Source organism: Juglans regia, chromosome 1 (genome assembly GCF_001411555.2).
Source record: "Juglans regia cultivar Chandler chromosome 1, Walnut 2.0, whole genome shotgun sequence".
Taxonomy (NCBI): Eukaryota; Viridiplantae; Streptophyta; class Magnoliopsida; order Fagales; family Juglandaceae; genus Juglans; species Juglans regia.
In genome coordinates this window covers 7,678,621-7,705,089 of record NC_049901.1, presented here as the reverse complement: position 1 = coordinate 7,705,089, position 26,469 = coordinate 7,678,621, and the positions used below count along the sequence as shown (strand labels likewise).

At 35.4% G+C, this 26,469-nt stretch overlaps 2 protein-coding genes and 1 pseudogene across 3 annotated transcripts; 1 reads left to right on the top strand and 2 right to left on the bottom strand.

Annotated features, from left to right (window-relative positions):
• Positions 1-1,309: 1,309 nt before the first annotated feature.
• LOC108987969 (nuclear transport factor 2-like) lies at positions 1,310-6,981 on the bottom strand. Its single transcript, XM_035692334.1, has 9 exons — positions 6,777-6,981; positions 4,934-5,120; positions 3,653-3,944; positions 3,320-3,558; positions 3,061-3,241; positions 2,642-2,763; positions 2,466-2,531; positions 2,062-2,125; positions 1,310-1,899 (listed from the first exon to the last, which is right to left on the bottom strand). Exons 2-9 carry the CDS (start codon positions 5,117-5,119, stop codon positions 1,673-1,675), a joined length of 1,377 nt encoding a protein of 458 aa, XP_035548227.1. The 5' UTR covers position 5,120; positions 6,777-6,981; the 3' UTR covers positions 1,310-1,672.
• Positions 6,982-10,665: 3,684 nt separating this feature from the next.
• On the top strand, positions 10,666-11,849 carry LOC108987970 (annotated as a pseudogene).
• A 216-nt stretch (positions 11,850-12,065) lies between these two features.
• On the bottom strand, positions 12,066-19,627 carry LOC108988039 (protein LONGIFOLIA 1-like). Of its 2 annotated transcripts, XM_035692092.1 has the most exons (6): positions 19,372-19,627; positions 18,669-19,146; positions 18,078-18,133; positions 16,016-17,995; positions 15,793-15,940; positions 12,066-15,444 (listed from the first exon to the last, which is right to left on the bottom strand). In XM_035692092.1, exons 2-6 carry the CDS (start codon positions 18,823-18,825, stop codon positions 14,624-14,626), a joined length of 3,162 nt encoding a protein of 1,053 aa, XP_035547985.1. In that variant the 5' UTR covers positions 18,826-19,146; positions 19,372-19,627; the 3' UTR covers positions 12,066-14,623. The 2 variants fall into 2 exon arrangements, with proteins under 2 accessions (XP_035547985.1, XP_035547981.1); XM_035692088.1 differs by having other exon boundaries at positions 18,669-19,627.
• Positions 19,628-26,469: the final 6,842 nt, after the last annotated feature.

The window sequence follows — 26,469 nt, the reverse complement described above, 5'->3', positions numbered from 1 at the left end:
AGGCTACTTGTCGCAGGGGGCCTAAAGTTACCGTCCACATTGAGTAAAGAGTAATGTTACATACAGTTATAAAGTGTGTAAATACCGTACAGTCGTTTTAAAAAAAATAAAATACACTATTAAAAAATTAATTTATTTTAATGTGAATCTCATATTTATTTACTTTTTTCAAAATAACTATACAGTATTTATATACTCACGACTACAAGTATCATTTCTCTTGAATAAATATCAAAAGTATCATTTCTCTTGAATAAATATCAAACGGACAGAAGAGCTTTAGTTAAAGTTCCTTATTTTGAAAAGTATAGCGTATAAAAATATTTTTATCATAAATAAATTATATAAAAATAAATTCATAAACAAACATAATTTGATATGATATTTTAAATTGTAAAATTATTTTTATTATAAAATAAATCTGATATACATTTTTATTATAAAATAAATTTGACATATATATAAAATTATGTCAATTTATGAATTTACTTTTATAAAAAAAAATTAGAATTGAGCAAATCCCCAGTTTCAACCCGCATATAACAAAACACAACAAATAAAAAGTTGTTTTTGGGTTGGGTACAAAACTAATATTAAGAGTTATCTTCGGATGCCGTTTGGATAGTGAATTGAGATGAGATGAATTGAAATAAAAGTTAAAAATTGATTAAAATATTTTTTTTTTGAGATTTGAAAAAAAAATTGAATTGTTTTTTATATTATGTGAAAATCTGAAAAAATTGTAATGATGAGATAAAATATTTTTACTATCCAAACATGGCAGTCAACTTTTACAAGTTTTTTCAAGGTGTTCTTCACTCGTGTTTGGGCTGGAGACGCCTATTCTCTTAGAAATCCGAGAGAATCAAAATCCTAGTTATAAATGCTCAATGGCAACAAAATTTATCAATGAGGCACTAGAAATGGTAAATAGAGCTGTGACTTGCAATCGAACACATGCATTATTAAATAAATAAATGGGAAAAAAGGGTATCTGCACATGTGGATGCATCCTACACATTCAGGCATCTGTTGTCAGCAATTCCATCGACAATCTCGGTCTGGATAACAAGACCAGGTGCCTGACATGTAATGGGATTCTATTGGAAATTCAAATCAACATTGTAAATAATGTGAAAAGAAAATGGATCTATAATAGAGGCCAAAAACTTCAATTTAGACCTCTTGAATCCAGAGCCTTGATAGTTTTCTTCACACCCCAATTCATAGAGTCATCAATTCAAGATGACTTTTAGATAAAATTGATGCACCCCAGACGATAATATTGCAAATCATTCAATGGCATGTATTGAAAACCAGAAAAGCACATCATCTACTCAATGGTTAGATCATAACGTTACAACTACCAAAATCTACAACCATGCAACTCCCAATGGAGAAACATCAAAAGCTTTTTGCAGCTGTAGGTTAAACCAAAGCTACATTTGTACCAAATTTGTATGGAAGGGGGAAAAAGTGCCACAAACATTTGTTATTTTGGGCGGGGGGGCGGCGGGACCCTAAACTACAGAATTCATCTCAATTTTCACTCCCAACTAAGAGAGTCCAATACTCGAACTAAATGACCTGCACTTCTTTTATCATAGTACTGATCAATGATCATAGAAACAATTTTGTGAAAAATCGATGATAAAAATGACCTCATAGAGTTTCATGAGGAAGCATTTTGCTTTGGTCCACTGGGACGTCCTCCTCTCCCTTGCTGATAACCCTCACCGCGCCCTGCATGGCCCCTCCCACGACCAGGAAAATCACCCTGGATTCGGTACTCATTTCTACCATATGCCCGGCCACCACCGTAACTCCCACGGCTTTTGAAGCTGTCACTACGATAACCTCCCCTTCCAGAAGAGAACCTACCTCTTCCACTACTACCAACTGCAAGAACGAAGAACATGGACTATCATGTCAGACAAGCATGGGTTTTGATCATCCCAAATTCTACGCAGCTTCTTTAATAGTCCAACAGTGGTTAATATCATTTAGTTCCAAATAACTCATTCAATGGAAGATAAGTCATGATGATTGCTTCCTAATTACCTCGAGCTGTAGTTCTCTTTATTTCAACAACAACCTTACGCCCCCCAATTATGATAGGTGAAGCCTGAAATATCACATTTAGTCTAAACATGGTAGAAGGCATCACAACAATAATAGATCAAAACAAGGAACAAATCTGACTGAGATAGAAGCTTACTCAAAACAGTAACAATAAAAAGCAAGAGAATGCATGTAAAGGTTGATAAAAGGCATGATGGTGTGTATGTTATTGCATACATCATGCTCGATTGCACAGAATACACAGAAAGCAGGGAAAATAAATCACATTTGAGTTTGATGGCAGCAGAGCTGACAAATGGATATATCACCTTGCAACACCTAACACTGAATAGATAAAAGATAAAATTTATTGAGGATGGAGTACTGGTTAACACAGGAAATACCTGAATTGCACTATTCATGGAGCTTAAAGACTGAAATTCAACAAAGCCAAAACAGTATCCCTGCTGCTGCACAGACCCAAAGCCAGGGGGAGAGGGGGGTTGGAGGGGATAAATTTGTGTCAGAAAATGCTGAGTGAGTGGATATATTCTATGCAATTTATACATCTGAAAAAAACCTTATTATTTCTGACTTGGATGCCTCCTTGCTTGATTGGCCCAAATTTCTTGAATTCTGAATCAAGCTGCTCAACTCTCGCACCGAAGGGCAAATTACGGATGTAGATGGAGTGGCCCTCAACTGCAAGGATAAAAATGTGGTTATTTTTTTATATAAGTAATACCCAAGAATGTGGTTATTAAAATTGGCAACATGTTAATTCAAAGCCTGACACTATGACTCAAATTCAGGGAGCAAATAAAATGACCCCTGTAGTTATACCATTGCATTCTATTATATGTGATCTTTAATTTAAAAAGCATTAAAGATGCACCAAAAAAAAAAGGTAATTTCAAATCTGAAAGACAGGCTTTCATGGGGAAAACCACCATGTATTGTAAGACATGCACATCAAAGGAACAACAAAGAGATATATACCTTCATCTTGAGTATTACTACTTTCAGGGGTGCCAACACTACTTGGGGCTGATGCCTCAGGAACTGAATTAGGTGCCACCGACCCAGGTGACTGGTTCTCAGTTTTCTTAGGAGCCACCTTTATTGTATTAGTTGGTACATAAACTTGAGTTGGGCCTGAACTCCCTTTTGCAACTTTAACCTACAAGACCACATAATAAAGTTCAAAAAATAATCCTATAACAATGCTTGGTAGAGAAGTATTCGGTCACGAACTCACAATTGATGCATAGGACTTCTTTGGAGCATCATCTTGGCCTGAAGAAGAAGATGATTCGACAGCTGCAGAAACATCATGACCATTTGAATGAGATTGAGACAGCATGATATCCTCTTTTTCAAAAGCCAACTGTATTTCTTGCTCGGACGAGTCATAAGATTTCTCGTCAACATTTTGATCCACTTCCAAAGTAGAAGTTTCCTGAACTGTGGCAGGAGGATCAGAACTATGAATTGGCTCTGCAAACCAAAACTTTAAACAATGATAAAGGAGTTCATGATGCAATGTCAGAATGGAAGAACGGTAACAAAAATAGCAGTAGTATGGCCTTACCTTGGTCAGGGGTCAAGGGGACAGTTTTTACACCAACTCCGTTAGCTGCATGGTTGTACAATGATTCATCATCTTCCATATACCTAAAAACATCATTAAGGACAAAGTATCCATTGTCTTGTGGAGCAAGGAAGAAGGATTGCGCAAATTTCCTTCTCAGGTTATCCTTGCCCGTTAAACATCCAGTTACTAGCACAGTTACTCCATCATTGTAAGATTTCTGAGCATCTGCAGTCTTTATCTCTGCCTTGTAGTCCTTGTAATCCAAGGAAACAATCTTCTCATTGATACCCTGCTCAAAGAAAAACCATTTTAATGTTTTTGCACCAGGAAATCTCCATCCTTGTAGGACTTCTGACAGTTAAACAACCGTAAAAAAATGCTTTACTACCAATCAAATTTATTTCTTTAAATAATTATCTCTTTAAGACTAGAGGGATAGGGAGGGGAATGGGGAGGGGGAAGAAAGAAAGAGATAAGGAAAATGGAGAGAGTGGCTATGATTCAGGTGCAGTAAAATATAAGCCTGTAAGGAAAATCAATAACTGGTTACATTCCTAAATTTTGTCAAATTCACGTAGTCAACAATGTTGCTAGATATTACCATCCTCAATGATTTGTTCAATAGAAGAAATTGAATTGGTCTTAATCTTGTATGTAAGAGTTAACCAGAATCATTCAACAATACAACTTGCCTGCGCATTGGTTGCATTCTCCTGGATAGGTTAAAAAGAGAAGTTAAATCACAACCGGTATATACCAGTAAGATTTTATTTCCTGATTGGGATATTAGTATAATACCCGCAAATAGAATTCTCAGAAATAGCATGTCAAATATTGCATTGACATATAAATATTGCCATTTTTCTAACTTCAAAATTATATATGCACACATTATTTGGAATCTCATGTAAGGCAGTCGCCTAGAAATAACAGAGAAATTGACCTTCTAGTGCTCGGAAGATCATGCAGGTATGAGCATTTTGAAGTCAAGCTATATATCAAGAATTTTCTTACCAAACAAAAGCCACAGACTGATGTGAAAAAGTAACACAAATGTATGATATTGCACAAATGATTAAAAAAAAAAAAAAAACACCACCAGAAGTGCTTAATCAGTTTTCCATAAAACAGGATGAATTTGTCATCTAACATAAAATAGTGATAGTTGCATAAAAGAACTATGAATAAATGCTCTTCTATTTATTATATAATAATTGATAGCAATAGGTTAGTTCACCAATAAACTTGTATCACTTGACAATGAACCAGGATACATACTTGCATGGTTGTCACTGAGGTCATCACACCATTAGAATCAGGTCGGCTTAGCACACTTGAATCTTGATAGAATCTATAGACCGATTCTGGCGAGTGGTGAAGAATATGATAGTACTGCTCAACAAAAGCATTTCCAACCACTTGGGCACTGGGGGAAGTACCAGGGTTTTCTGTTTGTAAGGCCATTCTGCTCAAATGCCAGTAGGAGAATATTATAACTAAAAACTCTCTCCTCATCTAGAATAAAAACTGGAATATCTAGGTCCAACAGATTAGTGAGACAAAGAAGACTTAATTTTAATCACATAACCTTCTGATCAATGTTCAAATAGCACCTAAACTATCACTGGGCTTGCAAAAACCAGAAAGATATATCTGCACCTTTAATATTTCAAACAAAGTGAAATCGATGATATAATGATACCCCACAGTGCGACTAAACGAAAATCAAAACTATAATCACAAATATGATGACCACAATTCTCTCTCTAGGCAACACAATGCGTTGGTGGATGGTTGGTGAGGACACTCATGGATTTCAAAATATTAGAGTCTCCAAAAAACAAGCAGAGTACTATGAGAACTCGTTTGTGTAGATCACCATTCATCAGCTTCCAAAGTGCCTAGGCATATGTTTACACAGTTGTATTTTACACGTGTATGGTCACAGAAAGGGCTGAGTCTTGATAAAGAATCAATGCAGCTGACCCCAATTGGTTGGAATTCAGGCTTAGTTGAAACAAGTTAGACCTTTTTATATGCAAAAACACTCAAATTAGAGAAATTGAAACTTTAAACAAAGAAAGAAAACCAAAATCACCGGAACTAATTAAGGTGAGTAACCAAAACAATATCCTAGAGAAATTTACCATTTCCACATCCGAAATAATTGGCCTAATGATATAGACACTGCACCTAAAATAGTAAGGGATGGTTTGGGAACACAAATGTTCTTAGATATTCTCAGATATTTCAATTTTTTCATATAATCATTACCTAATCATTACAACTTTTCCAAACTCCAAAACAAAACACAAAAAATAATACAACTTTTTCAAATTTATAAACAAAAATAATATTCAAACAAGTTTTTAACTTTATAATATTTTTTTCAACTTCTTTTCTTATTTCCTAAAATCCAATAAATCATCTTAACTCAAACAATTTTACTGCTATTCACAAACTATTGTACTACTATTCACAGATATTTTGAGATATTTTAAATGTTAAAACGAGCCCTAAAGATATAACACAAACACGTTCTTATAAGGGACAAAGATCCACGCTTTCTTAATTATATAGTCACATTGGCATAGAAACCCCAAGGTACAGATAAGTCAAAAATTTTAAACTGAGAACCAGATAAGTTTTGACTGCATGATCAGAAATGATTCAAATACATCTGTAGAGTTGGCACAACTTTGAAAAAATAAGATTCCCGAATTACAACCAATACATTCCCTGCATCCAAACAAAGCAATACCCAAAAACTAAACCCTAAACCGTACTCAAAACACGACTAAAAAGAAAACCCAGTTGAGGAAACAAGAAAAATTAATAGACATGACATAAAATTGAAAAAATCAGCACATAAATAAATAAAAAATAATAGATGGAGACAGAGCTGCTTCTTTTTCTTGGGACGCTAAGAAGACAGAGCTGCTTCGTCAATCATAACAATGCCCGATCGTACAACGAAAAGCAAATGACAAAAAGCTACTTCTTCTAGCGTAGTTAAAAAGATATAACGATATTAAGCAAATAAAATGCTACACAGAATTACATACAAACCCATCAAATACTATAAACAATTATCTGAAAAATAAAATGCTTTCTGTAGGACCTTGTACGTGGGAAGGTTTTGGCTTGAAAAGAACAGGGATTGGCTACGATGAGATGGTACAGTGCCTTCACCACCGGAGCGCACGGACGGAGAGGGAGAGTGAGAGAGAGAGAGAGACAGAGCACCGAAAAAAGGCAAGCCTTGAAAGCTACCCCCGAACTGTGATGTAGCTTGCCACGACTGAGGACTGAGCATACGCAGGGTCTTTTTTGTGCAATTTGTCTTGTTCTTAAAATACTACTTTAATATTAAGATTTAAGACGACGTTCTTTAAAAAAATATATATATAAGATTTAAGACTAAGGATTATAATAGTAATAATAATTAGAAGATGGATTTAGTTTAGGTTTAGATACTGAGTTATTTTTAGATATTTTGTAAATAATAATAAAAAAATAATTACAAAATATTAAATAATAATAAATAGTAATAAAAAGTATGTAAAAAATAATAAATAATAATAAAATATTCTGAAAATTTTCAATATACAAACTATGCATGGTTCTAAAAGTTTTGTTGGCTTTTTTTTTTTTAATAAATTTTTTTAAGGATTTTTTTTAGAATTAAGGATTTAAATATTCTTAAACTCTTATAAATTTGGATTTAATGAGGGAAAAATGTAGGGTCCTTATTATTAATCAAATTCATAATTGCGAGAATAATCAAACTCATCTATCCATCAAATTTTCATCAATAATCCATTTGAAATGTTACTGACATCCAGTAACGAAACTAGAAATTTGTTGTAGGGGGGCCGAGCAAAACTAAAACTATAATAAAATATTTTTTATTTTATTTTTTAGTTAAAATAATTTATAAGATCAAAATAATTTTGTAGAATGGGCCAAAATAATTTTTTAGAGAGGGGATCAATATAATATAAAATAATATAATCTTATTAAATCATAAAAAATTAAAATATATTAATTTTTTTTTCAAATTTTGGGAGGGGCCATGGCCACCCCCTGCCCCTATGCAGATCTGCCACTGCTGACATCAATATGTTTCGACATATTAAGTAAACCAAAGAAAAAATACTTAAAAAGGGGAAAGAAATAAATTGAAAAATTGAAAACTAGAAAGTAAACTTAAAAAAGAAAGCAGAGAACAAATCTAGAAAAAACTAAAAACATCAACTTTAATTAAAAAAACCATAAATTCATTAAAATAAAGTCATAATAAGAGTTTTCTTAAAAAAATAATAAAATAATAAAAACCTCCAATTTCTAATAATTAATTTATTTTTTACATTTTTTTTGTTGAGAAAAAGATTCATTTGAGTACAATGTAGGTTTCGAACCATATATATATAAATAAGCCAACTCAAAATCGCCTCAAACCATGGGTAGATAAAATAGAATTATCATTCAAACAATAAATTATTTTAAAAATAAAAATAAAAATATTTTCTTTTGTGTGCTTGGATCTCCTTGTGTTTTGTGTACTTTTTAGATAAGTTTACATTAGATTATCATGTTCGACTAAATTCAAAAGTCAGGAAATTGGCCCCTTCCTTACATGAAAAAAAATATTTAGAATAATGTTTGGCTTAAATATAGTGAAAAGTTACCACATGTGTCTTGAGAAGGAAATGAATGGACTAAATCGATTATAGTAAAAGTTTTTAATGAGGCACATCCAACAAACAATTATTAGATATATTAAATGCTAACTGCTGCTTTGGGCGGGCGAGCAGGGGTTGGAGGCGGCGGCAGGGGGAAGTTGGGTCCCAGTCGAGGCTACCCAAGGCTATCTATCCACTGCCCATGGAGAGAGATACTTGAGGCTAGGAGAGACAACGAGAGAGAGAGAGTCGGAGAGACTAGCGACTATCCACAAGGCGAAATAAAGACAGTGAAAAGAGAGAAAGAACGATAGAGAGAAGGGAGAGAGTGGCGAGTGGGGATGAAGAGTATTTAAAAACAAAACTTAAGATAAAACAATATCATTTTATTAAAAAAATTATTTTTTAATATATATTTATAGATATATTGGGCCCTCCGTGTGTGGGTAGGTGCCCGTCCGGCCCATTTGGGGGTGGGCCGGATGCAGCCTCCAACCCTACCTGCAATAATAGTTTAAACTTAACAAACAAATATATCAGGAACGATTGGGCTTAGTCCATGGACTTTATCTATCACTCTCTAGGCACTATTTTCAAATTTAGGGTCTCTCAGCCCTAAGATTAGGTATATTTAATTTAACTATTAAAGTGTATAAAAAGTTGTCTGATGTATGAATATTTTTAAAATCAAAATAGAAAAATATTTGTAGACTTTTGTAGGGTTTCTCCATTTTGTTTAAAGGGTTGTTTGGAAGTGATTTTTTCTTATTTTATTTCATTTCATCTCATTTTTAAACATCACTCAAACACAAATTTAATTCAATATTTTAAAAATCCAAAACAAATATAATATTAAAAAATTATATTATAATAAGAATAATGCTAGAGCCACGGCCCACCGCTAGGCTCTAGCATGTGTTTTCTTACGTGTTTTTTTTTAGTTATTTTTTTTATAAAGATTTTTTTAACAATTTTAAATATTTTTAAAACATAAAAAAAATTCATAACATCATTAAAAAATACTTCATTAATTACAAAGTAAAATAAAATGTGATTAAGGAAATATTTTTTAATGATTTTTTTTACTTTATGATTAATGGAGTATTTTTTAATGATGTTCTAAATTTATTTTATTTTTTTAAAATATTTAAAAAATAACTTAAAAAAATACATGAAAAAACATATGTTAGAGCCGGCGGAAGCTGCCAATGGGAGCCCCAAGCAGTGGCTCTAGCATTGTCCTTCTAATAATATTATAATTTTATAATATTTTTATTCAATATTTTATCTCTAATTTCTCAAAATCTAATAAAATATCATAACTTAAACTATTTTATTACTATTCATAAATTATTTTATTACTATTTAAAACTTTTTTATCTTATCTCATTCCTCAACTCTGTTGTAATGATACATAAACAAAAATATTGATTTGAGAAAGTTAAAAATTTAGGGATTAAAAAGTTTAAAATTAAAGTTTATAGATTAATATATTTAATGAAAAAGTTTTATCTAAACTATTTTAAATAAGAATTTATGTATTGCAAAATATTTTTAAAAAATAGTAAAATTTATTATTATTTTAGATAAATATTTTATTTATTCATTTAAAAAAAAAATTATGCGAGGCTCGCACATTAAATTTCATTTCTCCTTTTGGTACAAGTAGGTGATCACCTCTCTTTCCATCTTCGCGTCTACTTCCCGTTTGATCGGAGGGTTCTACTGGGGTTAATGCCCACTATTAAAACCCTAGAATTCAAACCAACAATCTTTTATTTTCTCCGTTTATTCTATTCAAACCTAGTATTTCTTGGATCACTGTCTTCCAAGATCAACTTCCTCCACTTCTTCGATTCTCTAAGTAGACACAAACCCTAGAAATGACTGATGAGCGCTGCTGAGCTGAATTTCCATTATTTATGTTACATGTATTCTACTCCTATCTGTTTGACTTTGTGTAACTAATTTATCAAAAAATATTCTTGTGTAAATTGGAAAACGCCAGTCTCTAGGGTTTTCTTGTGTATCAGGACGTCTCTCATTGGTTTTATTTAATTTTTTAAATTTCTACTCTATAATCTGGTAACAGCACAGAGAACAAATTTTCCACGAAGAGTTACTTTATGTTTGTCAAAACGCAGGTGTATAACGTTACATATACTCGAAACGTTTTAAAATTCATTTGGCAGCTGAAATTTTGGAGCACTGTGAAAAATCATAGAATAACACTAAATCATGCTCACTTTCATAGGTTATCTTTCTCATTCTCATTTTCTCTTGGTTTTTATTTAAAGGATTCATCATTCAAAATTTTTATCTCTGATGGTTTCCAACATTTTTTATATTTTCCAACATTTTATCAGATACCAAAGGAAAGGTAATTGATGAAACGATGATTTGTGGGCGAATAAGGCTCATTTTGAGGAATTTGTTAGGGTCGAATGGTGCATTTGGATTGGCGAAATCGGATGAAGTGATATGTGGTGTTGAATATGAGTACCTGAAAAACCAGCTCCTCGGAGGAAAGCTGGTGGAGATGAATTGGCCCAAGCCGTTCCAAAGATTGCGGTAGCACAAATATGCGAGAGTCAGGGGTTTCAGGCTTTTCAGCAGTTTGCTCTTGAAACACTATTTGATGTTGCCGTTCGGTATATTTGTGACATTGGTAAGACTGCACGTCTCTATGCTAATCTTGCAGGTAGAACAGAGTGCAATGTTTTTTATGTTATTCAAGGGTTGGAAGATTTGAGTTTGGCACTGGGGTTTTTGGGTGCTTCAGACATTGAACATTGCCTCGCAAGTTCAGGCACGGTTAGGGAACTTGTTCGGTATGTCGATAAAGCTGATAATATTCCGTTTATCTATTATCTGCCTCAGTTTCCATATACTAATGTCCGGAAGCTAACTCCAAGTCTTTTGCTAATTGTGGAAGAGCCTCCAGGTGAGCATATACCCACTTGGTTGCCTGCTTTTCCTGATCCCAGCACTTATACTTCATCATATACTAGGATTGAGAGAAGTACAGAACCTCCCACAGCTAATATTGACCAAGAAAACCAGCACAGAAAGGAAGAAAGGTCTTTTTTGAACTTACATCAGTGGTTGGCTTGTAATGGATTGGAAGGAACCTTCTAGTCAACTGTGGGGATGCTGCAAAGGCAAAACAAGCAGTAAGTAACCCATTTCTTGCCGTGCATCTACAATTTGGAGAAAAGGAGGCGTCTCCTGTTCTCCTTCCGGCCAAGACAAAGCTTTTAAATGAAGCAACCATGAGAAATCCCATTATGGAAAATAATGGTATTGATAACCACTTCTCAGTGTCAGAGGCATTGGCTGCAGATATTGAAGTGATGAATAGCAGATTGCCTGTTTCTGAGGGACACAAAATGGTTATTTTGAACAGCAGGTGGACTGTGCAATTTAAGATGGGTGTTAGGGACAATGCAATGTTCAAGCCTACAGAAAACAATTTTTGAGGTAACATCACCGTGGTTTGGAATGGAAAATGAAAAGGATGACAAGAAGAGGAGGCTGAGAAAATTCTGAATGAATCTAGGGGAAACACGTAGGATCTGGATCATTGTAAAACAGACTTGTTTTATAATTTGTTTACTTGTTTACGATACTGGCAACAGATGATGATTCCAGGGTAATCTTAGTCACGGGCATTATAGATTGGATATTACAAGCTGCAGAGGGAAATGCTGCCAATTTAACCAGTTTCTGAGGTATGCGAATGTTGGTTTACATGTGGACTCAGTAAATGATTCTTTCTCAGTGAAATTCTTTCTGATCTATTATTGCGATCTAACATTAAATGTTACATGTTTTTCTCCTGTGCCGACCCTTATCAAGCTTTCCAATGCATATTCGTACCGTTAAAATTGACAGGGTAGAATATCATTTTAATTATAGTTATTATAAATGAAGATCACAAGTTCGATTCCCGGCAATGGAAAAATATGTTTGTTTACCTATCAGGTGTTTCTCATGTATACTTCCCGTGTACCTGGGCTTGGCCTATTTCTATTAATAATATTTCAATGATTACCTATAAAAAAAAAATTGAAGATCAGAAAAAATGAATCACACATCCTTTTGTGCCTTTAAATGAGACTAACGATGGAGAATAGGTACCCCTACTTTTGTTCAGCTTGCGTCAAACTACTTTTCTAATTTGATTTATCGCTTTCCTTGATTAGCAAGAAAATAGAATTTTGTGTTTTATGCCTTAGGTCATCATAAATTCAGCTATGTGGTTGGCAGACAGGTGGGGGGCTGGAGGTAGATCTGGTGGGGATTGGGATTTGAAACTTTCATCTCTGAGTTATAATGACTGTAGAAGAGTCGTAAAGATATACCAGAAATTGTATTTTACTATTTCATTTCCTGCTTTTTGTTGATATGAGCATGTAATTTCATCACTAGATGAAGACTATTTATTTTGTTTTCTTAATTTCTTTATAAAATATCTGCTGGAAAAAAAGAGTGAAGTATTTAGCTTTTATGAAATTGATAAAAGAGACTTTGGGACTATTCTAGCTGGTTTCGTATCGAACGGTTTTAAAGAAGAGGGATTGGAGCTTTCAGACAAAGTTGAGGGCTGAGTCAATGTTTGAATGTGTGTTCATGAGAGAGAAGTTTCCAAAAACTTCCTTTCCATTCTTTTTTTATTTTTCTTAAATAATTTTCAAGTTTTGACAAAGGGATGGTGAAGGAGCTGGTCTAGTATCCTGATCGGTACCATGATTGTAGTCTTAAATCCTAAAATTCATGGCTGCCTGACTTTTCACAAAGCAATTTAAGCTCCATATGTGGGTAAAACCTGTTAGCCATGTTGTAACAAATTAATTACTATGTTGTACTAGTCTGGCATCTTGGTGTCAATTTGGATCGTCACTGTGGTAATGGCTCCCCTTACTACGAGAGTGAACATAACGTGGATTTAGAAATCATATTGACATTGGATTTTTTTTTTTTAGCAGTAAACAAATATATATTGATCAAAAGTGTAGGCAATAGCCCAAGTATACGGGACATGTACAAGAGCACCGCCTAAGCATGCTAGTTTAGAGATACAAGGTTGGATCATCATTCTTGAAACTGCCCTATTATGCAGGAAACGGTGCATAATATTGCTAAAGGACTGGGGAATCTGATTACCAGAGAATTCTGGTTTTGTTCAGTTGATGATAAAGTTCTAAACAGTCTGAATTTGTTCCTGCCTACTCAAATGCATGATTATGTTTGCTTTTATTGGACTGTTATGCATATTTTCTGAATCTGCGTGATTTATGTTCACTAAGTTCCTAGATCCTTGTAGCCAAGCATTTCTTCTGGAAGTTAGTTATGCAGCTGTCTTCTCAAAAAATGAATTGTGGTTTGATGCGTTTACCTGAGAACATTGTAATCTGTCATCAAACAGAACTCTGAAGATAATTTTTCCCTAATTATTGACCATATATTGTTACCTTTAATCTTCTCTATGCAAAATTAAAAATTGCTTTCGGAGAATGGACTTGTAGGCACTACATAGATGCTAGAATTTATTGCATGTAACTAGCAGCCTTGTGGATTTTGCCATTGAAGCGGGTTGAGGAATCCTTTGTCTTAACTACATCATCTGTATTCTTCTTCTTCTTCTTCTTCTTATTATTATTTTATTTTTGGTAAAAAAATGGATAAGTTCAAGGTCAGCCAGTGGATGGGAGCTTAGATGGAGCCAAAACTTTGTAAGGGAGGATAAATTATTCTGGGAATTACACATTTCACCCACAAACTACTACTTTTTTGCCCTAAAATACAAAAAGTTCCATTTTGTACCCTGAACTAGCAATCGGTTTCACTTTGCACCGTCCATTCAAATCTGACCATCAGGACTGTGGTGCACGCCCAAGTTTTCGTTTGTCTTAGGGGTCAGGTCTTAACTTAGAATGCAAACTGAAAAATATAGGGGAATGCATATTGAAACTTTTTGTACTTTAGGTTGCAAAGTGACTTCTCAATAAAATAAAAAAAGAGTTTAGGGTGCAAAGTGAAAAATAGGTGGTAGTTTGTGGGTGAAAAGTGTAATTACCCCTAAATTATATATCTATCGACTATAATTTACATCAATGTCAAGAATCTCTATTAGACATTTACAGGCTAGCAAAGACCTCAATCATTACCCAATAAATATTGTGATTTTTTATAGAGTAAACCCACCCAGCTATACATGAAATGAGAGAGAGAGAGGGAGAGGGAGAGAGAGAGAGAGATCTTTTGTATATTACCAAAACTCCTACATGGAAAATAACTTTCTGGATCGCCCACCTGGCTTGCCTTTCAGACCAGCTCTCTCCCCGTTCACAACTTCAGTTATTAAGTCTTTAAAGATCAACCGCTCAAGATCCAACACTATGCCAGGAATCTCACAAGGGCAATCTATCCAATCCATGGATTGTTGCATTAAATCTTCCGATATGATGCTCCTCAAACTGTCATCCTCCTCATCTAGGCTTCTGTTCAAGTGATTATTCTGTAGCTGATCTACTGCTGAACACATTTCTTCCAGAAGCTGCTGCCCTCTTGGTTTTCTTCCTGCTAGCTTATTTGGTGAGAACCACTTCGGTAGAGGACCTCCTAACAGCAACTTTTGAGCAAGAATTTCATTAACAGTATCGAATACGAGTATTCTTTGAATTTTCTCAGGGTGTTCTGATTTAACAATCTTTTTGCCACTTAGTTTATCATTCAAGAGCCCTGCACTTCCCTTTGTTTGTTCCAATGCAAGGAACACCTCAGAATCGATGGCGTGGCCTGATGCTTGGAGCTGAATGGTCATCGAGTCAAAGTCAAGATCTCTGAGGAGACCTGATGCTAACAATATTTCTGAAATGTATCTGTGGTCTGAATTCGTGCTCTCGTGGAGGGCTGTGGTGTAGTCAGTGATTGGTTTCTCTTCAGTACAGTTTATTTGTTGAAGATTCTGAAGTACATGCCGGATGCTTTCTGATTTGTTATCATCAATGTAAGCACTGAAACTGGGTTTTGTGCCCTTTGGCAATTGAGCTAGATCCAATGGAACCCATTCCCCTTCATCAGGATCTTGAGCCTCATAATCTGTAGCAAGAAATTTGAGGAGAATTGGATACATTAATCGATACATTAATAAGTCTTGTATGCTGTAATAATGTAGCCTCTCTCTCTATCTCTATTGTAATTCGGAGTGAACAGTTTCACTCCTAAAATGGCTTGTAGATATGAAACAAATCGAATATGGAAAACCAGGGTTGCTATACCTTGTGATGCATTGATGCTGTTGTTCATTTTAGAATTATCCATGCTTATGTTAACATTGTTCTTTTTTAATCATCATTAGGAAAGCATTAATCAATGTTGTAGATGAGGCAATTGTTTACTCTCTATCAATGGATTAAACATATCATGTCAAATGCACAAGAAGCAGACCTTCGAAGGCATTTAATATCTTCCTCACAGGAGATGGTGACTCGTCTCTATAAAATGTAGCATCAAGAACAGAGACAGGACTTGGTTGTTCCAGGGTAGCTATTGACGGTTCAACTATCAACCTGTTTTCGATGCACCCTGTTGGATTCTGAGTGAGAGAAACAAAACCTGTTAATGAGATAATAAGGTTCTTGTATGGGTAAATAAGAGCATGAACACTTACCTTTTGTTTCTTGCCTTCCTGCTGGAAGAAGGTGGTATTGATCTTGTCAGATTGATTGGTTCTCGGAACTTCCATGTCAATATCAGAGCACAAGCTAATGTTGCTTTCGGATTGCAGAGAAATGGTGTCACCTTGGTGACTTAAATCTCTCATGCCACTGCTGGTCTCACTCAATTGGTCATTGCATTGCTGCAATCTGGGAGATCTTAGTCTGAGTTTTCTACCAGGGGAGTTTGATCCCATTGGTTGTCTAGTAGGTTGCCTAATGGCATTGCTTGAATCTGAGGATGGGATGGTGGGAGGTGACTGCTTCTGCGATCTGAGCTTCCTTTGTTCCAGTCTGGGGCTCACAGTTGCTGAGCTTGTGTTGTTTTCTCCAATTACGTGTCGGGGTGCCGTTAAAGCTGATGTTGATTTTGAAGTTCTCGCATTGGTTTTCTTATCTGTGGAGCAAGAAAGTGAACTGAAATGGTCTTTTAGATAATTGCTTCCTGGAGCTAGATCTTTTGCTCTTAGCTTGTCAACCTTTCTCCCATTTGCAGTGTCACCATGCTTGTTGGGTCTCGACATACTTTCAGTTTGGATTATGTTGGAAGCGCAGTCACTTGTTCTTCTGATTAGTTTAACTGGTTTCATGACAGCCATTGGGGGTCTATAACTCTTTGGCGAATGTGACCCCTTGATTGTGTCAGAAATTGGATCCTTATTTTGTAGCTTTCTTGGGCTTGCTAAATTTGAGCTTTGCAGAGAGCTGCTATAATTGCTTCTTTGAGATGCAAATTCCGAAGCCTGCTCTCTTTTGGTATCTAATGCTTCTTTAGGCTTCTGCATTGCTTCAAGTATCTGTTTAAGAGCTCTGAGATCCTTGCCAGATTTATTGAACTCCAGCTCGGCCAACCTTTTTTCGATTTCCCCATAAACAGAGGGGCAAGAGTTTGAGGCTTTTGTGGTAGCTTTCCCATGCCCGAAACCTGTTTGTTGAGAACTCTGGCTGCCATCTGGCTGCCTCCTTGGAGTTGGTTCTGCTGGAAATCTTGATCCTGAGGTAGGCCTTATAACATGATCAGCATTTTTCAACCTGGCCTGGATGGGGTCCTTGTGTGATTTCCTTGGGGACCCAGGAATTTGATTTTGCTTGTTTCCATCAGTTGTTCTTGAGTTTGAGAAGTGGTCAGATTTCTCAGTTTGGCAGCTACTGATGAACCCTAATGGATTCTCGCTGGTCAATGCTGATAGTTGGAAAGCTTCCAATCCCATCAGCTTCGCAATAATGGTGGATGATCGTTTGGAACTTTCTGGTTCTTGCTGCTGGTTAAGCATATTGCTGGAGTTGTCCAACCTTCTTTGCAGATCCTTCAAAAGAAAATTTGATTTTGTTTCAGAGGCGGAACCCCTTATGGAGCATACTCTGCTGTCCAATGACAGCCTTGGGAGTTCCTTGAGCTTTATGGTAGACTTGCATGCATCTTGTGATACCCTTCCATCATAAGAGAGCCGAGGAGCCTCCTTCAGTGACAACAGCTTAAGGCTAGCTTTCTCTTCCTTGTAATTCCTTGATTCCTGGAGTTTAGCAAGGATGCGAACCGAATCATTGGCACCAGAAGCTCTGGGCTTGATAGAGTTGGGAAGCTGCAAAGGCCGCGGCGAGTCGATGTATTTTAATGTACTACCCACTGCTTCCTCCTTTCTACAAGTTTTTACTGATAATGTACGGGCTTCTCTGTAGATGGAGTCTTTAACAACATCTCGGAGGTCGTGGGATTGCTGCCTTGATTGCAAAGACGCATTTGGTAATTTGTTCATGGGCCGAGTGGGGGTTTCAGGTAAACTGGGTTGGTTATACGAAGATGACTCGAATTGAGCTATCTTATAGTCAAGAGAGGAGAAGCTAGATGAGCATGAGGAGGATGAAAGAGAGGTTTTGGATGATTCTGTCGAGACTCCATGTTTCTCTTTCACAAGCTTCTTTGGATTTGTTTCCTGCAATTGTAAGGGAAAATATGCTCAATTGCATCTGCTAGAAACAATTATTGTTGTAGGGATTAAAGTTCAAAGTTCTTACCTTAACTCTCTGTAATGCGTTGTCAGGCTCTGTTGCGGGGCTGCTGCCATTTTGACCTATCATGACAACTAAATGTGAGATGTTGAAGAAATTGGTAGAATGGTTCATGGTTATTACATGATCAGGCTTGCGAAACAAAACCGAAGGAAGAAAATATAGTTTTCGAGTAGCGGTTTCAGAGCCGATGGAGACTTGGATATGAAAATGTGGCTACCTATGACAAACCCATGGTGATGGTAAATAATAGCTGCTCTGATGTTAACTTACCAAAGAATTACATTAAAAATTGACCATATGAGTTTCATTCATGAAGATTTGTATGCTCCTTCAATTCAAGGCTAAAGTGAAAGAGAACAGCCCATGGAAAATGCTAATAATTCATTCCTACAACAAATCCTAAAAACTGTTGAGAAATATATAGTTCCTGAAATGATCGTTTAAGCATCTCAAAAATTCAAATCTTTAGGAGCTAAACGAACCCTAAACCACACATTCCTACCAAAAACAATGACTTTGAGATCGACATTATTATGATAATTGAGGTTAGCTGAAACCTAGCTAAAAACACACCATCATGGAATGGAGGAATACCTGGAAGAAGTCTCTTGTGGTCATGGCTGTTGATGCGTCGTCGCCCAGCAAGAAAATGGCGGCGGTCAAAGAGCTGAAAGAATCCATTCATGCACCCAATCTGCTTATGCAGATCTTGATTTTCATCAGTTATGGTACGCAAAAGCTTTGCAGACATTTTCTTTCACCTTCTCTTAATTTCTGGTTTCTACTTCACAAATTACACTTGCTGCACTTCCGTTAAGATTCCATCTCCAAGAATGGATAACAAAGCGACAGGATTATACTTGGGATAGTATAATCACACATTGACAGAATCTGGCTTCGACCATAATAGAACTTCAATCTTTCCTGAAGTACTCGTTGTTTTTTCCAGCTACTTGGAGGACAGAAACACTGCACTAAGGCTTCTTTATGTAAAGTTAATTCACTCTGTAGGGAAAGCTCAGTTGCTTGTTTCTTTTAGAGTTACTTTTGTTTTGGAGTTTCAGAGAATTTTCTGAAAAAACAGGAAATAGCCAAGGAACAGAATGAAGGAGACGAAGAGGAAAGTACAGAACCTCATCAAATAATATCCCTATCCATGAACAGTAAATTAAGTTGTTCTATGGGGATTTTTACAGAACAAGGCAGACCATATCCTTTGCAAAACTCAAAAGTAACAAAAAAAGAAATGGTTGGGGACCCAAAAGTTACCACTAGTCCCCACCTTCTAAGTACGTACCATCAATATAAATCTGCAAGCAAGTTCTGCAAAGCAAAGCATTAATGTTTTTTTGCTTTTCCTCACAGAACAAAAGAATACTTTGTCTTTTGGCTGGATCAAGGAAATGAATCTAGAGCCTATAGCATATGCTGGGGTCTGCAGTTTATTAAATGGAGGCAATGCTGAATATCAGCTTGGAAGAATGAGAAGGTGTGACGAGTGACCACCTTTTTTTTTTATAATGTTACGTGAGAGAGAGAGAGAGAGAGAGAGAGAGAGAGAGAATGTGTGGGTCAAGTCTTGGGGGAGGGAGGAGCAAAACAAATACTAAAATGAAAAAGGAGATAGGTAGGAAGGAAGGAGAGTTATGAATTTGTGGACCAGATCTGGACTGATCATTTTCTCCCACTTCCATGTGGACAAGATAATGTGGGGGGTCAGGACTCGGGAGCCAGGACCTCTACATGAGCATCATGTGGAGCCTGTCAGAGAGTGGAAGAAACATGAAAGTGGATCTATGTACTGGAAAGCCTGCAACGTCTAAAGTCCTTTCCATACCATTACTCTCTATCTATCTATTTTGCTACAATACCCTCCAATAGATTCTCCATCTTTTCATTGCTGCACTGACCTTAAAAAGAGAAGGAAGATAATTTTATACTGCGACAGCACTCTCTTGATCTTTTGCACAACAATGGTCATGTTCTGATCATGACATTTTTATCTATAAAATTATATTCTTTTAGTCCTTTCACATCAAGTTTTAATTTCCCTCTGGTTTTTCCTCTTTCATATCATCTTAGGCAGTGATCATGTCCCCTGAAATGATATAGAATGCTTATTAATTAATATTTTTATATTCTTTTGGACATTCTCTAAATATGCTTCTTGCAGGCAACATGCATGGTACTTGGTTACACATGCCTTATAATTAGTGTAGTACTGTAAGCACAAGCATGGTCTCGGGCTAGCTAGAATATGTATACATGAAGTTCATAATGTGGGGTGTGAGCACTACCCCGGCCCCCTTGGAAGGCTGGTTGCGGCTTTGCAGTTGAAATAACAAGTTTGGTATGCATTTTTCTCACATCGTACGTACTGCGTATTCACTTGGGACTTGTCGTATTGCCATATAGAACTAAAGATAGAATCAAGTTAATTAGTACTGCATACATATTTGCTTATAAGCATTTCTTTGATGGAGATGCTGCATTCGTGTCTATGTTTCTTATGAAACCTTCAATCAGTAGCAGTAAAAAGAGTACTACGTACGTAACAGGGCATTTCGAGATACAAGAAAGAAATGGCATACCTTGCTCGCTTTCACCAAATACACAACAAATTTGGAGTCATTATCATTAGTAATATTAATTGAAAATTAATATTTTTATTAATAATTTTAATAAAATTTCATCATGCGATAGACTGACAGTTTGCTAATACGTACCAACTCAATTTAATTCCAATACTACGTAATAAATATTACTCAAAAATCTCGATATGATTTTATTTTATTATGTTAATATCCCGAATATATTCATAAGGGTGCATGGGTGTCCTCGTCATGAGTACGCTTAATTTCTGGAATGATTATGATGCACCAGCCAACATCTACAATCAAACCCAGCTGTAAACAAACCTATATAATATATATATATAGATATATATATACATGATTGTAAAGGGCTCAGATTAATTATTATGGCCTTAGTTTGAGTAGAATCAGTTTGCTAATGAAATCTCGAGCAGGAAAGTGCATGCAGATTTTATATATGCAGTACTGGGATATATATATATATATACGTACGTACTTGTTTAATTAGTTGGAGTTAATGGAGAGGAATAGTGGAGCTGACGATCTTGACTATAAAATTAAGCCTAATATATATATATATATAGGTGTTACATGAGTAGTACTAGCTAGGCCAGTCTTGACTTGGAAAAAGAAAATCTCCTTAATCTGATCATCGATCTCTTGCATCAAGTTGTACTATGATTGAAAAGTACTTTGATTACAAAATAAAAGTACTACTGATTTTTAAGTGGATGGCCCTCTTAATTATAATATATATACATATGATCAGTAGCTAGCTAGCTAGCTAGGGCATGCAGCATGCAGATGTGTGGTTATGGATCATCACGTCATCTTCTTTCAATAATATTATTGTTTAGGTTTCCGCATCATCTGCATATGCCTTGCTTGCTGTTGTTCTTTTGTTTTCACCTTGAGTTGCAATCAGGCACTGTACAACCAAGGCAATTTGACAGAGACCACGCTGCATGCAGCAGCCAATAAAGTCGTTTTCTTTTCAAAAATATATAGCTTTTCAAAATTAAACAAGTTCTTAAGTTTATTTTGGTAAGATCTATTTCTTCGAGATTCTTCTCCTTGGTCAGTCGATGGAATAAGCTTTATTAGTTTTATTTTTAATTAATATGAACTCATGCAATATTACACAAAGTTTTACTGTTCATGTGATACCATTTCTCCTCATTGGATATATAACATAAAAATGATTAAAGAAAAATGAGGGAAATGATCTACATGCATTTCTAAAAATATATGCCTTTATATTGACAACTTGAATTTACATTAGATATATGGAGATCCCAATTAAGGACACGGTTGTCACGTGTTGTGCTTCAACAAGCTGGATATTAATACTATAGTTCTTCTTGCCTTCTTGGAACGCGCTTATTAAACATTAACTAGCTGTGTAGGGACCTTATTATAAGCAAAATTAAAAAATGTGTGTGTGTGTGAGAGAGAGAGAGAGAGAGAGAGAGAGGTCCTTTTTAATTAATACCCATTGTTGTGATTACTTAATGCTGAAAAAAGAGATGAGATCGAACTACTCTCTTTTTGTGCAGTATATTATATAATAGAATAGGTATGAGAAGAGTTCCATTAATGCAAATTAAAATAAATAACAATTGACTAATCATAATCAATTATGCATGTGAATTAGACAATGCGTCATGTCGATCAGAATGAGATCGAAGAAAGCCTCTTAATTATCCCGGCCATTTTCGGTTCCCTAGTGGCCTGATGCATGATGATGATGATGGTTCATTTAACTGTGAACACAACATTTCATTTGCCATTTATATACATATGTTTCCTCCCCATATTAATTAATGCAGTACTAATAATTGCGTGATCATAATTAATGTTCTTATCTCGATGATCCCTTGTTTATGTGTTGTCTCTATCATCATGAGTTCTGCAGCTTAAGCAGAAATCATGTACGTAATACAGCCTGTTTTCAGGCAGGGGTACTTCTCAAAGCAGAAAATATCGTCTTTTAATTCTCGCAGATCGAACCAAGTAAATTATAAAATTGTAGAAAGGAGATCAGTTTATCAAATAAGCACTTCTAATTAATCATCACGGCCTTGTATTAATCTAGTGAAAGGGAACAGAACTTTGGGGTTGATGGTGATGCTTGAAATTATATATCTAAACAAGGATATATACAGATAGTAGGAAGGATGCACAACCACATGGAAAAAGTGAGGATAGCACATGATGAGATGAGGGTTGGGATGCCTTAACTTCATTAGGCATGCATGAAGGGAACACAACTAAGCTATCTCCATCATCCTAAACTACGTTCCAAGAAATGCATTACCCCATCAGTCTACCATGATTGGCACATGATGTCCCCCCCACCCACTCATCCCCCCCACCAAATCACCATGTGAATTAGTAGATTAATAAATCTTGGGTTTTAAAGTCAACAAAATAAATATATATATAATTTCAAAAGGAAGCCTGCAGTGTGAGGTTCCTATCCACATTATAATTTAACAGTTTATATATACAGATCAATGGCCGAGTCGAGATTGTGTGACCCCTTAAACAAGGGATAGTGCCACTACCACGACGTACCTCAAGAGGTTTATTCAATTGTGGGGTAACAAGATTCCATCTTATCCCTTTTCCACATGAACTAGCTTAGAGTTCTGATCTTTCTCACATATCTAAGCTGCTTGGGATGTAAGAAAACCAAAAGGCAATCAAGTTGCATACATGGAAAACTTTATCTCATGTCTTTCTAATTATTTTTTGTTTTTACCAATGAACACAAGAGCCAGCAGTACCATATCTAGCTTCTATTTTGTTCTCACAAACTAAATTAAGAAGAAAATGCTGATTGCCAGGTCTGACGTATGTATATGGACAACTTCATCGCGACGGCAACCTAAATAATTATCAGCACACTGTTGGACATGTGGTCTGGCCTTGATGATCATGCTAAGAAAGCCTGCTTTGATTATTATCGACCAAGAGAAAAAAAAAAATATCATTTTCAAATTCATGAGAACCAAAAATAATAATAATCGTGGCAGGTATACAGAGAAGAATTTTTCTACTAAATCTTATTAATTTTTAATACATGAGATAGCGTGACTAAAAATATTCCTTCACTTCGCTGCAAGATTAAAGGCAGTAGGGAAAAGTCAAGGAGATGATCATAATATCAAATTGCCAGGTAATAAGCTTCTCAAAGTCATCTATCTCACATGCTAAGTTTCATTCTATTATTATAATGCTCGTATCCTAGATCCTATATTCAAAACCAGTTCAGACTCATGATGGTGGGCTCTAAACAATAGCCACCCAAAAGAAAGAAAAAAATAATAAAATAATTAATGGCACTGTTCTGAATCTGTAGCGAAGATTACTACGTAAGTTAACTGGTCCCTAAGACACATTTTCTTCTTCTAGTTGGTGGTCCACGTATAGAGAAAAACCCCCATAGCAATCTGGCATGGAGTATACTAATATTGAAAACCATGCATTATGATACCAATCCTTTTTGAAATTTGGTAGGATACATGTGATCTTGTCTATAATTGCTGTATTGTACCTTACAATTCTATTGTGGAAAGAGTATGAGAGTTGTGCGGTAAAGGCTGGATAGGAATGGGCAGTCGGACACAAATGGTTTAGGGTCAAAAACAAGGATGTCTTTAGGAGAAAACGTGTAGAAACAGAGCATGATGGCAAGGCAAAGTCATGAGTATTACTGTATTATGGCAAGATGTTAGTCAGCAGCTTTGTCAGATCCTAAGTGGTCCTCAATGAGATAGATGCAATCGTTTTCACTTGTTGGTATCAGTTGGGACTTTATGTCGTTTTTGTTGAAGGTGACAATAAATATCAGACGAAAGTCCTTCCTTAGGATATAACCTTTCGATCAGAAACAAAGGCAGGATTTCAGTCTTCGATCTTTATTGCAGGCCCCTTGGTATCTCTTCGGCTTTTTTGTAGTTTGAAAGACTGATGCCTTGACTGATGCCAGTGTTAAATGAAAAAGAAAAAGAAAAGGAAGAGCAAGTTTGGATCTTTAATGTAAAACACAGAGGGAGAGAGGCCCATTCATTCAACATTGCACACTGCATAAATTAGGATTTAGTTCCTCGTGGATAGGCCCATTCATTCAACATTTTTCATTGCATGTTTCTCAATTTGGACTGATATTCCGTTTTCTTTTTCTGTTTTCCCTACTTTTTTGTAAAATTATTGGCATTTTCCATATTTAAATTCCAAGAGTACCATCAAAGTCACCATTGCCTGCCCACTTTCTAGGGTAAGAAGCCCTGCTGTATTTTGGCAAAAATGAGCCATTTTTTGCAAGTCCATTGAGTTCAGGGTAGGGGTGGCAAATTGTATTAACAAGTTATGTCGTGTCAAGATATGTATCTATCTATATCTTTATATATAATAAATGGCTATGAGACGGAGTAAACGGAAAATCTTGTTTTCCGTTTACTTTCTGTTAAATGGACGTTAGCTTATGCTACTGTGACTCAAAATTTTTTTATCATTCAGATTATAATATTTTTTCACTTGCATTGTCTAACTTTTCTCTTCACAGATTGTCAGATTACTTTTTGAATGCTTTCTTTGAATGCTTTATGCTGTCTACTTTTTGAATGCTGTCTACTTGTCAGATTATTATAATTTTGGGATTTCTGAGACTCTGACCAACGTCAAACACCAAAAATAAGTTTGGCTCAAAACTCAAATTGCCAGATTATCATCCTTTTGGAATATCTGGGGGCGCTGACCGACATCACACACAAAAGCAAATTCAGCTCAAAACCCAGACTGAAACCTATATATATAAATAAAAATATATCTTTATAATCACTTGATCTCAATCCTTTCTTCATTAGGCTAGGTGCTCTCTGATCATGTAAAATATAGTCTTCTCAGAAACTCAAATTGATGAGCTCTGACTCGATGCCTATCCTCACATGGATCACATGCTTTGTCGGTTTTTTTTCTTCAGCAGGTTGTCGGCTTGTGATGCCTTTTCACTTATGCGGGTTGAGTTGTCTTGAAAAAAATAATATAAACAATAAGGAACCATTAAGAAAACACAGAAACATTAAAAAAGTTGTAAAAAAAAAAAAAAATTAAACAAACTCTAACAAACATATAAAAAAAACACAGAAACCATTAAAAAAATATTATTAATCAGTGTTTTCCATATCTGGTTTGGAAAAATAATTCATAAAAAAGCCAATAAGAAAAAACACAGAAAAGCATAGCAACCATTAAAAAAATATTCTTAGTCAGTGTTTTTCCATATCTGGTTTGGGAGTTTTTGAGTTTTTCTTTTTTCATGTTTGTTTTGCTGTTTTTGAAATGTAAGAAGTCGCCTCTCCTCCATTACACTTTAAAATACTGTTTTGAGAGGAGAAACCACATTGTTTTGAGAGGAGAAACCAAACCACCTGATATTTCGAAATTGAGGATCATAGGTATTCATCTTTGGCAACATTCAGTGTTCAACCTCTTTTATGTTTTTGACTTCTCATATATTCTCATCTCTTCTATTTTTTTCTCTTACTGGTTGTTAATGTTTACTATTAATTTTTTTACAGCTGCTTTCCCAGTTGTCTAAGGTGTTCTTGGCTGGAGATTTCTCAAGCTATAACTTTCTGGCGTTTGATCATTGTGAGTCCATGGTTATTTAGTGTGGTGTTTTCTAATGATACATGCAGTGCTTTTTCTGTTTTCTGTTTCCTATAAACCTCAACAGATGTTTAGATGGTGTGCATACATCACATAATCTATTTGCCATTCTACTCAATTGATAA

Excerpts from the sequence above, each read along its gene's own strand:
- LOC108987969 (XM_035692334.1), bottom strand. The coding sequence starts at position 5,119 with ATGGCCTTACAAACAGAAAACCCTGGTACTTCCCCCAGTGCCCAAGTG. Across the intron at positions 2,764-3,060 it reads TAGTAATACTCAAGATGAAG|TTGAGGGCCACTCCATCTAC; the intron begins GTATATATCTCT and ends TTATCCTTGCAG. Across the intron at positions 2,126-2,465 it reads CCATGAATAGTGCAATTCAG|GCTTCACCTATCATAATTGG; the intron begins GTATTTCCTGTG and ends GTGATATTTCAG.
- LOC108988039 (XM_035692088.1), bottom strand. The coding sequence starts at position 18,825 with ATGTCTGCAAAGCTTTTGCGTACCATAACTGATGAAAATCAAGATCTG. Across the intron at positions 18,134-18,668 it reads CCACAAGAGACTTCTTCCAG|GTCAAAATGGCAGCAGCCCC; the intron begins GTATTCCTCCAT and ends TTGTCATGATAG. Across the intron at positions 15,445-15,792 it reads GATATTAAATGCCTTCGAAG|ATTATGAGGCTCAAGATCCT; the intron begins GTCTGCTTCTTG and ends TTCTTGCTACAG.